This window comes from Anoplopoma fimbria, chromosome 1 (genome assembly GCF_027596085.1).
Source record: "Anoplopoma fimbria isolate UVic2021 breed Golden Eagle Sablefish chromosome 1, Afim_UVic_2022, whole genome shotgun sequence".
Lineage (NCBI taxonomy): Eukaryota > Metazoa > Chordata > Actinopteri > Perciformes > Anoplopomatidae > Anoplopoma > Anoplopoma fimbria.
The window spans coordinates 28,601,590-28,614,871 of record NC_072449.1 but is presented as its reverse complement, the minus strand read 5'-3'; the positions used below and the strand labels follow the sequence as shown (position 1 = coordinate 28,614,871).

Below are 13,282 nucleotides of genomic sequence, written 5' to 3'. Positions count from 1 at the left end.
GGGTCCTTTGAGCCCGAAATATTTCCCGACACTGTACTTTCCTCAAAGCAGAGTTTTATATAAACAGACTAATAAAGACTTCTTCTCTATAATTTGGAAAGAATTGTTGGTGATGCTCTGCTTCAACTCTGTAAACTGGTCTGCTTTAAAACGCATCTCACTTGTTTCAAAGCTGCAGACTGCAAACAGACTTTTCTAATGCAGTCTGACAATAAGTCAACTGACTAAAAGTCAACTGAATGCACCGGTTAGCTGTTGTCTGCATGAACAATGAACAAAGCCTGCTGAGGGACCTGTGGCTGCTCCTGTTTTATTTTTCTTAAATCGGTCTGAACTGGTTTGGCTGTGAGACTGTGGTTTCTGTCTGCCTGCTGCTAATCCAATTAAAGAACAGAGTCTGTATCATCTCCACAGCGTCTGTCACAGCGATAGGTCAACAGTTAGACAGACTCTGAGGCGGACCGGTGGTCAGAAAAACATGACTTAGAGAAATAGTGTCATACAGCAGCAGCAGCAGCAGCATTGGGCATACTCTAACTTTAACAATGACAATTAAAAAATAAAAAAAATAATCTGGTTGTGATTTCTCAGAAACATAAATTCATGGATCCTCATGATCAGCTGTGGGTTAAACCTGCCCTACAGGCTCCATCCTGATGGTATTTCTCACCCTTTCACCTTTGACCTTTTGTGGCTTCTCACCTGTTGATCAGAACAATAACCAACAACACGGCCTTGTCCCTCCTCACTGTCTTTATCAGAGCAGTTCTGGTGGTTTCATTATCACACACTGGTTTAAAGACCCGTTTAATGATATAAACTGGTTGTTTATCCTGAGCTCTGCTGTGGGAAAGAAGGGATTGTCGCCCACAATGACACCGGAAGCTAAGAATGTCTTACTTTCAAAATAAAACGACGCAGGTCTTTTTTATATTTGGAGGATGCCTATGAATTTACAGTCTTTTACTGGTGTTACTTTTATGTGTGTTTGAATTGTTGTGGTCGTTCTATTGTCGTCTGGTTGTTTTAATGGAGCCCACAGTGAACGTCCTCCCTTCATTTGGCGTGCTATGTTGTTGACAGCTTTTTGATTCATTTATTCCATTTCTTTGCTTTGATATGTGACTGCATTTATATTGAATTTCTTTGTGATAATATGTCTCTCAGTGGCTTGAATCAGACTGAGCTGTTTATGATTTCATCTCTAATATATCTGTGGTTCAGATGTTCTTACCTGCACTTTACTAGAGTAATTACAGTCTCTTCTACTTTATACTTGTACTCTACACTACATCTTAGAGGAAAATCTTTTATGTTTTATTTAACTACATTTATCTGACAGAGTTTGTTACGAGTGGATATGATTCTGTACTACTGTTCTACTAAGCTACTCAGTACTAGTAATATTTAAATTTGACCCCACATAGAGGAACTACAACACTGAAATGCTCTTACATGTATTTGATCAAACAGAACAGTATAGTATTAAATTATAATATAACACTAAAGGAGCCCTTCTGCAGTACTTTTACTTTTGGTACTTTAAGTAAAGTTTGATGCTATACTTTTCTACTTTTACTTAGGTAAAAGTAGAAAAGTAACAATTCACAGTTTCTATTTGTACTGGACATTGTTGAATTAGTTAGCCTGAGAACAATTTATTTGCTTGATGTATTTATCACATGTGAGCTTAAGGCTATTACCTTTGTGGTCCTTATACTTTAACTTGTTCACCAAAGGCTGCGGGATATTTCATAGAAGAAGTGGCGAAAAAAAAAAAAAGATGTCCAAGGGAATAACTTTGTATAGTTTACTTGTGTTTTTGTCCTTACCTTTTAAATAAAAAAATGTCCTCCTCATAAAAATATATGGAAATAAAATGTCAAAGCACGTGTTCACAGATGAATATCTTAATCTATCTTTATTTTGTTGTATAGTATGTGTATTTATTGTCTGTGTAGTTGTATAGTATGTGTATTTATTGTCTGTGTAGTTGTATAGTATGTGTATTTATTGTCTGTGTAGTTGTATAGTATGTGTATTTATTGTCTGTGTAGTTGTATAGTATGTGTATTTATTGTCTGTGTAGTTGTATAGTATGTGTATTTATTGTCTGTGTAGTTGTATAGTATGTGTATTTATTGTCTGTGTAGTTGTATAGTATGTTATTTATTGTCTGTGTAGTTGTATAGTATGTGTATTTATTGTCTGTGTAGTTGTATAGTATGTGTATTTATTGTCTGTGTAGTTGTATAGTATGTGTATAGTTGTATAGTATGTGTATTTATTGTCTGTGTAGTTGTATAGTATGTGTATTTATTGTCTGTGTAGTTGTATTGTCTGTGTAGTTGTATAGTATGTGTATTTATTGTCTGTGTAGTTGTATAGTATGTGTATTTATTGTCTGTGTAGTTGTATAGTATGTGTATTTATTGTCTGTGTAGTTGTATAGTATGTGTATTTATTGTCTGTGTAGTTGTATAGTATGTGTATTTATTGTCTGTGTAGTTGTATAGTATGTGTATTTATTGTCTGTGTAGTTGTATAGTATGTGTATTTATTGTATGTGTATTTATTGTATGTGTAGTTGTATAGTATGTGTATTTATTGTCTGTGTAGTTGTATAGTATGTGTATTTATTGTCTGTGTAGTTGTATAGTATGTGTATTTATTGTCTGTGTAGTTGTATAGTATGTATTTATTGTCTGTGTAGTTGTATAGTATGTGTATTTATTGTCTGTGTAGTTGTATAGTATGTGTATTTATTGTCTGTGTAGTTGTATAGTATGTGTATTTATTGTCTGTGTAGTTGTATAGTATGTGTATTTATTGTCTGTGTAGTTGTATAGTATGTGTATTTATTGTCTGTGTAGTTGAGCTGCTGTAACACTTGTATTCCCTCATGGGGATCAATAAAGGAATATAATAATAATAATAATAATTTGAAATTCCAAACCGGACGCTGTCGGTGCTCATTCCAGCTGGTTGACGGCTCTCCTTGTGTGAGAAGCGGATCCTCTCTGGTGAACTTTCTCCGTCCAGAGACAGAGACAGAGACAGAGACAGAGACAGAGACAGAGGACTATAACACCAGTGAGAGGGTCACTGCGCAGAAGCCGAGCTCCGTGTCAGAGGAACGTACTGGTCTGGTTTCATCTCACAGGTAACAGGAGCCACGGTTCACCTGGAGGTAAATCATCTTTTGGTGTCTTTATTTTGGTTCTTTTATGGGTTTAAACCGGTCCGGACCTCCTGTTTCCTATTATGTGAAAAACAAAAAGAGGAAACAAACTGACCAGTGTAACATTTCATTTGTTAACATAATAGCCTCGGCTTCATTTGTCATGTCTGGGAAAGAAAAACATAATTATGCGCATTTAAGAATATATTATAATCTGTTAAAGCCTTAATAAGAAACCTGATTATAATGTTTTTATTTTTTAAATGTCTTTATCTATTAAGCCTATGTCTGTCCTTCCAGGATGACGGGTTCCTCCTCATTTGCTCCTTATCAGGTTTTTTATTATTATTTTTTTAATTTTTCATAATCTGGGTGAGGGTTTCAAGGACAGATGGTGTCATACATTTGTTATTGGTGATATGGGGCTGTATTAAATAATATTTGACTTTAATGGACACGCAATCCAGGTTGTGATTACCTAATTTCTCAGATTAGGGTGTTACAGAACCGGGACAGGACTGTTCCTGTGGGACGTTCGCCAAGAAGGAAATCAGTAATGAGTGGAATGTTACACAATCTGAAAACTGTGCCAGGCTTCTCAGTGACTCAGAGCACCTGCAGGGCTCCAGAACAAACTCCTCACTGCTGCCAAAGAGGACAGGAGGTCACACAGGTCGGCAGTGCCTCTGAGGATGCTGTGGGTTGGACCGGTATACCACGGTATTCAAAATAACGCTGATCATACCGTGAGTTTATCTCCGGGATTGAAATAACTGTGGGGAGCTGATGTTATCTTTCATTCAGCAGTTCATTTAACGTGCCACAGTGCTGCTAACTGATGACAATGGTGCAATATGGTGAACCCGAGGGTTAGTTAGGGGGTCACTATTGAGCATCCCATCCGGGCCAATCAGAAGCATGTATCATCATAGCATTATAACCAGATTGGAAATAGCTGTGCTGTAATATCTGAGACTGGATTAGACTAGAAAAAAGGAGACAGATTTGTTCCACTTGCACCGATCATGAGAGAGAGAGTCTTCAGGAGGACTGGGATGATCTCAGGCTGTAGTTACGTAATGGAGGGAGGGAGACAGAGGGGGATGTAACTGGAGTTTATTCTTGAACTCACTTTTGTGTTTTTAACTTTGCGCTTCGGCAGTGGTTATACTTTTAGCTTTGTATTTTTGGTCACTGGTTTATATGCTCACATGAAGCTAGTGGGAGAAACAATGAGACAGAGATGTGATCCGAAACCTGTTCACATGTTAGCCTTGTGAATCACAGCCTCAGATGACTCAGTGAGTACATTGCCTCATCAGGGTTTTGCACTTAATCATAGTTTTATTGATAGTAAACAGTGTGGAGAAGAATACATGTATCACTGTTCTCTACATCACGTGTTGACAACACCACGAACATTTCTTGTAAATCGTATCATATTTGTCACACAAGGCTCAACTTCCTACAATCAGAAGGTGGCACTATGAGTATGACTCAATATGGGAGTGTAGAATGCCTTTAGGACCGGACTCCTATCCAGCGTGTGGATTTGGGAGAGATCGGACTAGTTTCAACATCCTCCTGTGTCATGGCGAAACGTGCATTTTGCCCGACACGTCATAGCAACGCCTTACTACGAAAATACAAAAGCTTCACAATTAGCATCGTGAAGGTCTTGAGATTTTGCTGCCCAAATTTGAGGTGGATCTTTTCAATCCCCTAGCAGGAGTTTTGTAAAAAGGAAAAAAGAAACACCTGTACAGTAGCTAAAATGAAATTTTGTCACATGACCTATGAGATGGCCGTTTTAGGTATCGATAATGTTCTGGCCCAGCGGCAACATCCAGTTCTGCCGAGTGAAGCCAATGCTGAAGTGTCTTAAAACTTGAGTTTTCTCTTCTGACCAGCAGGGGGCGACTCCTCTGGTTGCAAAAAGAAGTCAGATTGTATAGAAGTCTATGAGAAAATCTGTAGTTTCAAGTCTTCTTCAATACAGGATAATGTTCATTTAGTAAATGATGGTCCATTTAGAGTCAAATAGACCATAAAGCAGAGTACGCTTTAGGGCGGGCTTACTGTGATTGACAGGTCGCTGCCGTGAAATTGCTGAACTTGAGGCTTCAAAACAGCAGACCACAACCAATAGGTGACATCACAATGACCACGTCCACTTCTTATTTACAGTCTATGATCCTGGCCACCATTGAGACCAATCATTGCGTGTACCATTTTTCGTGAGCTTTCGAGCATCCCAAGCTACTCAAGTTTACGCAGCACAATAATAATCTCTACAAAAACAATAGCTACCTCACACTTTCAGTGACAGGGACTGTTAGGATCTGGCACGTTCATGCTCTGGCCCTAAAGATAGTGAAACCTCACTGTGGAAAACAGCTATATCTAGATGAAATCAGCTTTATTTTTTAATGGTAAAAACAAACGGATTAGCAGACAAGCAAAGGGCTTTTTGTCAACAACCTCCTGCTGTGCGCAATTAAGCATGAGGCAACAGACTGCGGAGGATAACAGCAATGAAAGGAGCGGCGATTTGTTTGTCCTAGATCCCAGGGCTCTCTGGTGGCTCTCTGAGTCTCCTGTCCTGCTGTAGCGGACACAGTGTAGGCAGCAAATGGAGCCTGAGAGCAGAAACAGATGTCAGATCAGCCTCCTCCTTGGCTGATTGCATCATCAGCAGCTTCCTAGAAAAAAAAAATGGGAAACATGGGGGAGAGAAAAATGCCAACTAGCTGTCTGAACGAGTTTCCAGACGTGGGACCAACTTATTGTTTTTAGTAAGTCGCAAGTACCTCTGAAGCCTTTGAAGGCAAGCCCCAAGTCAAGACGGGCATTTTGAGTCCTAAACAAGTCACATTCTGCTCTTCACCAAATGTAATACATTTTTTAACTTTAATGACGGACTAAATATTATGGATTTTACAAAGTTATGAATGGTTTTTAAAATTTGTATTTATTTGTGAAAACAAGTTTGTTAAAATAAGTGCAACTGAACTCAATCACTAAATAAATAAAAAAAGATATTGGGAAATGGATTGGCTCGTGGCACACTTCAAATAACATACTTTAATCTTGAATATGAAGTATTTTGCCGAAGAGTTGATGAAGTATTTTTAACCCAAAAGGCTCATAGTACAAGGGAATCACGAGTCATCGATGTTCTAGTCGAGTTGCGAGTCTGTTTTCATTTTGTCAAGTCGAGTCTAAAGTCATCAACTTTGTGACTTGAGTCTGACTTGAGACCAAGTCATGTGATGCTGGCTACCGCAGGTGTGTGTGTGTTTGTCTGTTTGTGATTGACAGACAGATTACAGCTGGGAAATTTAAAGTTTGAACTGTAGGACAAACAAACATTCAACTCATGCTTCATTGACACTGGAAAGCTTCCAGTCAGGCTATGTATATTCATAACATCTGTGTGTGTGTGTGTGTGTGTGTGTGTGTGTGTGTGTGTGTGTGTGTGTGTGTGTGTGTGTGTGTGTGTGTGTGTGTGTGTGTGTGTGTGTGTGTGTGTGTGTGTGTCAGTATTTGAATACATGTTTTAAATTACAAAATATTGTGATAAGTACATAAATTGGAATATTTAATGTCTTTTTTTAGTACTTTTTCATTGTTGCCACTTAAGAAACATCTTTGGATAAGATTCTGAATGAAATGCGTCTTAAAAGGGAACACCCCCTAAATTAAGGATTCAATATGTTGTATCCATGACCTAGGAACAGTGCAATCAATATTAATGACCATGAGCTGCCCTCTCTTGAAGCCAGAAACCAGAGAAGTAAGCCTCAAACTGTCATCAAGTATAAGGTCTTGAGCTGCTCCATAGACGATGACTGGGAGACTGATTTTGGCTTTAATTCTATTGTAGTGTTCTCAATTGTGAAACCGAAAATGTTCCCATACACTAAGAACATTCCCCTGTGTGCTCTCAGTGTAATCTATAACATCTTTAATTAATTATGGAGCCTTTCCACTCTTTATACTTCATGACATCATCATTTTTAAATTCAAGCACTCAAGTTATCTGATATGTGAGGGAGTTAGTAGAGTAAACCAAATAATTAAACCAAATGTAATCAATAAAATGAGATGAATAACTTTTGGAAACTGTAACTTATTACAATATTTTCATTCAGTAACTAACTTCCTACCTGACCATTGATTTAATATCCTCTCTGACATTAAAGAAAAGGCTACTCATTCACAGTTCAGCTTAATGTATCTCTGTTGCTCCATTTAAGCAACAGTTTTGTCAACCAAACTTCCCGGAATTCAATGTAATGCCTTTAAAAGAAAATACAATGTCAGTCCAATACCTTCCAATGCAGTCCAAAGATATTCAGCACAAAACAATGTAAAGCAAAAAAAAGCTGAATATCAGTGACACTTGAGAAGCTGATAAGAGAAAATGTTAAGAATTCTTTTCACCTTTTTTACGTGAAATGAAACGATCGTTGGTCAAAACGGTTGATAATTTTACTGTCGGTCAAACTGGGAATCACTCTCCACATCTCCTAAATTGCACAGCTCATACAATATTATTTTTGAATCTGAACACATATTATGGCTGCAGAAAAAAATTCCATTTCAAGATCTTTTGGCTTCTCAATAAGCGGGATGTAGTGTTCGTTTCAGGGCCAAGCTATTGTTGTAATACCGTTTGCATATGTGTGCTAAATAACTTCATAGCAGGAAGAAGGGTGATGAAAGGATAAGGTTTTGTCTACAGACTTCAACAGACACCGATTTATGACTCAGTTTTCCTCCTTTGGATGAGCTACTCCTTTGAAGAACAGCTGAAGGGCAGGTCGCCCACATCCCATCATCCCTCACTGAGTCAATCACAGTGAAAAACCTTCTAAATATATTAGAACTGGTCTCTTCGACATGTCCAGCAGGACTTGCTCCACCCGTCTGAACCACTTCTGACTGGTTCAGTTCTTCACTGTTGTTACTTTTATGTGTGTTTGAATTGTTGTGGTCGTTCTATTGTCGTCTGGTTGTTTTAATGGAGCCCACAGTGAACGTCCTCCCTTCATTTGGCGTGCTATGTTGACAGCTTTTTGATTCATTTGTTCCACTTCTTTGCTTGGATATGTGACTGCATTAATATTGAATTTGTGTTACGATGTCTCTCAGTGGCTTAAATCAGACTGAGCTCTTTAAGATTTAATCTCTAATATATCTGTGGTTCAGATGTTCTCACAGTCAGATGGAAAGACTTTTTTCTTTCTAATTTGTGGTTGATGGATGTCTTTGGATTGTGGGGGTGGAGAGAGGGAGATGAGTGGTAGGACACAAGAGTATGATTAAAGTTTTAACATTTAAAGGACATATTATGAAGAACTCACTTTTTAGTGCTTGTGCATTTGGGTATCTGGAGTGCCTACCTGTCGGCTGCCTGGATCAGAAAACATGTGATTTGAACAAGTCATCCGGATTTTGCTTCCCTTCATATGCAGGCTATTTATATAAAATCATAATGATAAACTGCAAGGAGTGAAGGATCAAATTTTTGTGCATTCATATTAGGTTAACATTTTTGAATGAAAGAAAAAAAAAACGGTTCGAATTGTGGTCCCTGACTCTATTCTCTTGAAATATAGTAATTTAATCAAATTGTAGCACAGTTTTGAGGTTCTTAATTTGAGGCAGGGCTGTCACGGCATTAGATTTTTGTGGCCAGAAGAATTCACCGTCATGATTTTTATTGTAATATCTATAGAAAAACAATAATAATAATAATAATAATGCTGACAGTCTAATTTCCCTTAAACATATTTGCTGTGCTTTTTGTATCCTTTTTTAAAAATGAATTAGACTCAAAATACCCGGACGGTGGAGAGAGAGTCTGTAATCATAACTATACATAAAATATGATTTAGGAGGCGTTTGATTATTTACAAACTAATATCATATGTGTATTATTAACATGATATCAATATCTCATTTTAAATACCACAGTTATCGTCAATACTGTTAAATGGCCACACACGGCCCTAGGTTGAGTATTGAGTATTTACATTTTCATAGTACTTTACACTTCTAATCCACTTCATTTTGGAGGCAAAATTTTTACTTTTACTCCACTATATTTATGTGATAACTTAAGTTAGTTTGCATATTCAGATCCACAATACAAAATATAATCAACAAATAAATGATGATGTATTATTATAATATGAAATAAGATAAGTGGAGGAAATTCTCAGGCTAGCAGCAATATAAAGCGATTAGGATTAATGTTTAGCGGCTGCAACATTAAAGCGAGGAACACATTAATGCATCAATAATTAAAATCCATATACATTAATTTGCATAATCAGCCATTTTACTTTTGGTACTTACACTTTTATACTTGTACATATGAAAGAGTTTAAACTTCTTCTACTTCTTCTTACAGAGTATTTCTACGCTGTAGTGCTGCTAGACAGACGGGACAAATAGATAGCTTTACGATCCTGCAGTCCACACATAGCTCTGTGCAGCTCACGAGTAAACACTAAGAGTCAGACGGTCACAAGATAAACATCATTACACGCTGGTTTTACCGCTCTGTTTCTCTCATTTTCAAACAATGGTCAAGCATTCATCGAGAACACTTTGATCTGCGCAGCATTCAGACATAATTAGAGCTGCAAAATCCAAAAGTTACATAAGAATAAAACAGCTTACCAAGTCTGTCCAAAACTTCAAATACGTCATTTATGAAGTTTAATATGAACGTTGCTCATCATATAATGCTTCCTCGGGCTACAAAAAGAAAGTGATTGCGCTTCTTAAATGTCTCTCTATATTCTCGTCATCTAGAGAAGACTAGCTATCTCTTTGTAAAGGCAGGCATTGCATTCTTTGAATTTTGTGTCGCAACCTCTGAACCCTGAACACACAGCAGAGCACTCTTTGTACGTCTTTAGAGTAAAATACCAAAGGAATATTTCAGATGATGGGGTCGCAAGATCACGGAGCCTTCAGGCAAGACCTGAACTGTTGTCTCATAATTCACAGTGTTTGTCTCAGGAAAGAGACTTTTAAGATTTTCACTGATAACAGGGGAGCTGCTGCGGAGGCCAGAGGCTGTTTCCAATACAGTCATTTGTGTTTCCACTAACTAAGCTGAGGTGTCCCTCGGGAATGTGTGACCGATTTTCTGCTCTGAATTATGGACTGACTCTGTAAAAGTCAAACATTTAGGAGCAGTCAGACCCCTTCTCAGTAAACACTCAGGAGTGTTTCCCTTCATATGTCCTCACTGAAAAGAAGAGTTGTAAATATCTCTGCCCCGCCTCCTGCCTTCTCCCTTCCCTCTTTTTGCCCCATCCATCTCTCTTGACCGCTTCTTGACGCCTTTTTTGTCTCTCTCTTTTCTCCGCACAGATCTCCAGCGTTCTGATGTCACGTTCCCGGAGTTTCTGACAGAACCCACCAGACAGCAGACGGCGAGGCCCGCCAGGAGATCCAATCCTTCATCCCCTTCATCCCTTCTGTCTGAGGAGGGATAAAGACGAGAGCGTGTTTGCGTTCTGAAGGGGGAAGAGGAACCGCTGTTTGCTTGGATATGGCTTTTCAGTGCATGAGAGAAAGACACACAGAGCTGATCTGAGGTCAAGGTCCTCCTCCTCCTCCTCCTTCCCGGGAGTCACAAGACAGCGTGAGGCACATCCCCCAGGGTTGCTATCGCTACGCTGACCGAGCTAAATATTTGTGTTCTTACTTGGAGGAGCAACAGGATTCCCTCGGTTGGGAGGGGAAAACAGCTTCTTATCGAGAGAGTTTTGCTTTGGGAGCTGTTTGTCTACATTCAACTTCATTTCCTGAGAAACTGACTGACACCGAAACATAAAGAGGTGTTTCCCAGTGGGTTGAAAGGAGGACACGTACCTCTCGTCTCAGATAAAGAGAGAGTTTTCTCCAAATCACCTCGCGTTGAACTGTCAGAAGCAAAAATGCCGGCAAAGACGCCAATGTACTTAAAAACCACAACCCCAAAGAAGGGGAAGAGGCTGAGGCTTCGTGACGTCCTCTCGGGCGACATGATCAGCCCGCCGCTGGGCGACGTGCGCCACAGCGCCCACGTGGGTCCCGAAGGGGAGGGCGACATGTTCGGCGACGTGGGTTTCCTGCAGGGCAAGATGGGCATGCTGCCGGCTCTGAGTCGGATGCAGGACGGCCGCTCGCACAGCGTGGAGAGGCGGCTAGACGACGGCCTGGCGGCGAGACAGGATTCGCACAGCTACGCCTACAACGGTTACCACTACCAGCACTCCTCCGCCGGCCTGCTGAAGACCACCATCTCCATGCCCGTGTTCATCGCCCACGAGCAGGCTCCGCCCAAACCCCCGCGCCTCCACCTGGACGACCCCTCCCCTCCCTCTCTGGCCTCCCAGCAGAACCACTTTCGCCATCACCAGCAGCCGGTGGACACGGGTCACAGACAGGCCAACGGCCACACGGACAACCACAGCCAGCTCTTCGAGAACGGCGTGGTGGGCCGCCTGGCATCAGAGCCCTGCCGCGACATCTCGCTTTCTCCCGCCGTCCGCAGGCTTGTCCCCTCATCCGGCTCCTTCTCAGAGGTCTCCTCCGAGGACTCCATGTCGGAAACCTGCGGGCCTCTGGACGTCCGCCGGGGCCTCAGCCTGGACTCGGACGCCGGCCTGAGCAACGAGGATCTGAGGAGTGAGCGCAGCGAGTCGCCCTGCTCCGCCGCCCACCCGGCCGGTCTCACGGTCTCATCCGGGGTCTCGCGGTCAGACTCATTGGCGGGGTTGAACCTGGATCTAGGTCCGTCTATCATGGAGGACGTCCTGAGCATCATGGACCGCTACAAGACCGAGGACAACCGCTGCGAGTTGTGAAGAAATGTTCATGTGATGTACAGATATATTTTTATACAGTTAATAAAGACTTTGTTAAGATAGTAAGGGAGGACAGAAGGAATGGAGGAGTGGAGGAGACACTGAGTTCAAAGGTCATTGAAGGATTTAAGAAAAGTGAGAAACAGATGGAAGCTGTTGTTAAGTGTCGGGACATTGCTGCCCGACATGGCAACGGCCAAGGCCAGAGGCTGGTCCTTAAGAGCCATTTATCAAAACTGAACCTCGTCAACACTTAAAACTGCGAGCTAACAAACTCGCCCCCCATATCACAAACGCATTCCCCTTTTCTTTGGACTAAACAACCAGCATTGTATTGTCTTCTTAATCTAACTAATGCTGAGAATGTTCTGCTTGTTAATGGTTAACAAAACTTCAACTGAGTCAAACTTAAACGTGTCGAGACTTACCTGGGAGAAACCAGCAGCTGTGAACAAAATCCAGGAGCAGCAGGACTCCACCGGCCTGGAAACCACAGCTACTGATAAATAATGTCTCACAACTTCAGATGTTGTTTAAGCACATGCTTCATACTAAGCTGAACTGCAAACGTAAAGAGTTTTATGCTGAAGGCCATATTCTGTCTCCATCTTGGCTGCTTGAATATTACTATCTTCACTGGTTTACTGTAACGCTTCAACGCCAGATGAAATGTGAAGAACTCCTCTCCTTCTGTGCAACATGAAAATGTAGGTGATGTGAAGTGGTCTTTACGTATGAGAGCGCCAGCACCAACGTTTCAGTGTCTCTCTTTCGGTCACAGGAAAACTGGAGAAGCTTGTTCTTGAAGTTCAACAAATAAAATGCTAAAAGAAAGTTGTTGTAAGAATTGTGCTGCATTAGATCATTTTGCAATATCCGTTTCTTCTTCTTTCTTTTTAAAAAACACTCTCCTTCCATGTCGTGGCTCAATGTGGGCCTCTCTAACATTCACTGTCCGCATTATCACAGTAGCCTATTATTCCAATGTAATTTATGCTGTCACTGTAAATGTACGAATAAAGGTTCCTATAAAGAAAACTGAGGCTGTGTGGACTATTCTTTAAACAGACATAATTGTGTTTAGTAATAATATTTACCTTATATATATATATGTATTTTTTTTAAACTTTTTTTTTTTCTTTATTCTTATAACAACTGATGGCTACCACTTCCTTTATAATATATTTGTTAAGAGCCGTGGTTGAATGTAACATTTACTCAGTAT

General features: G+C 40.3%; 1 protein-coding gene across 1 annotated transcript; it reads left to right on the top strand.

The window, feature by feature from the left end:
• Positions 1–3,057: 3,057 nt before the first annotated feature.
• zgc:154093 (uncharacterized protein LOC777623 homolog) lies at positions 3,058–13,078 on the top strand. The gene is made up of 2 exons (XM_054601774.1): positions 3,058–3,190; positions 10,577–13,078. Exon 2 carries the CDS (start codon positions 11,146–11,148, stop codon positions 12,055–12,057), a length of 912 nt encoding a protein of 303 aa, XP_054457749.1. The 5' UTR covers positions 3,058–3,190; positions 10,577–11,145; the 3' UTR covers positions 12,058–13,078.
• Positions 13,079–13,282: the final 204 nt, after the last annotated feature.

Coding starts and splice junctions, on each gene's coding strand:
- zgc:154093 (XM_054601774.1), top strand. CDS start 11,146: ATGCCGGCAAAGACGCCAATGTACTTAAAAACCACAACCCCAAAGAAG.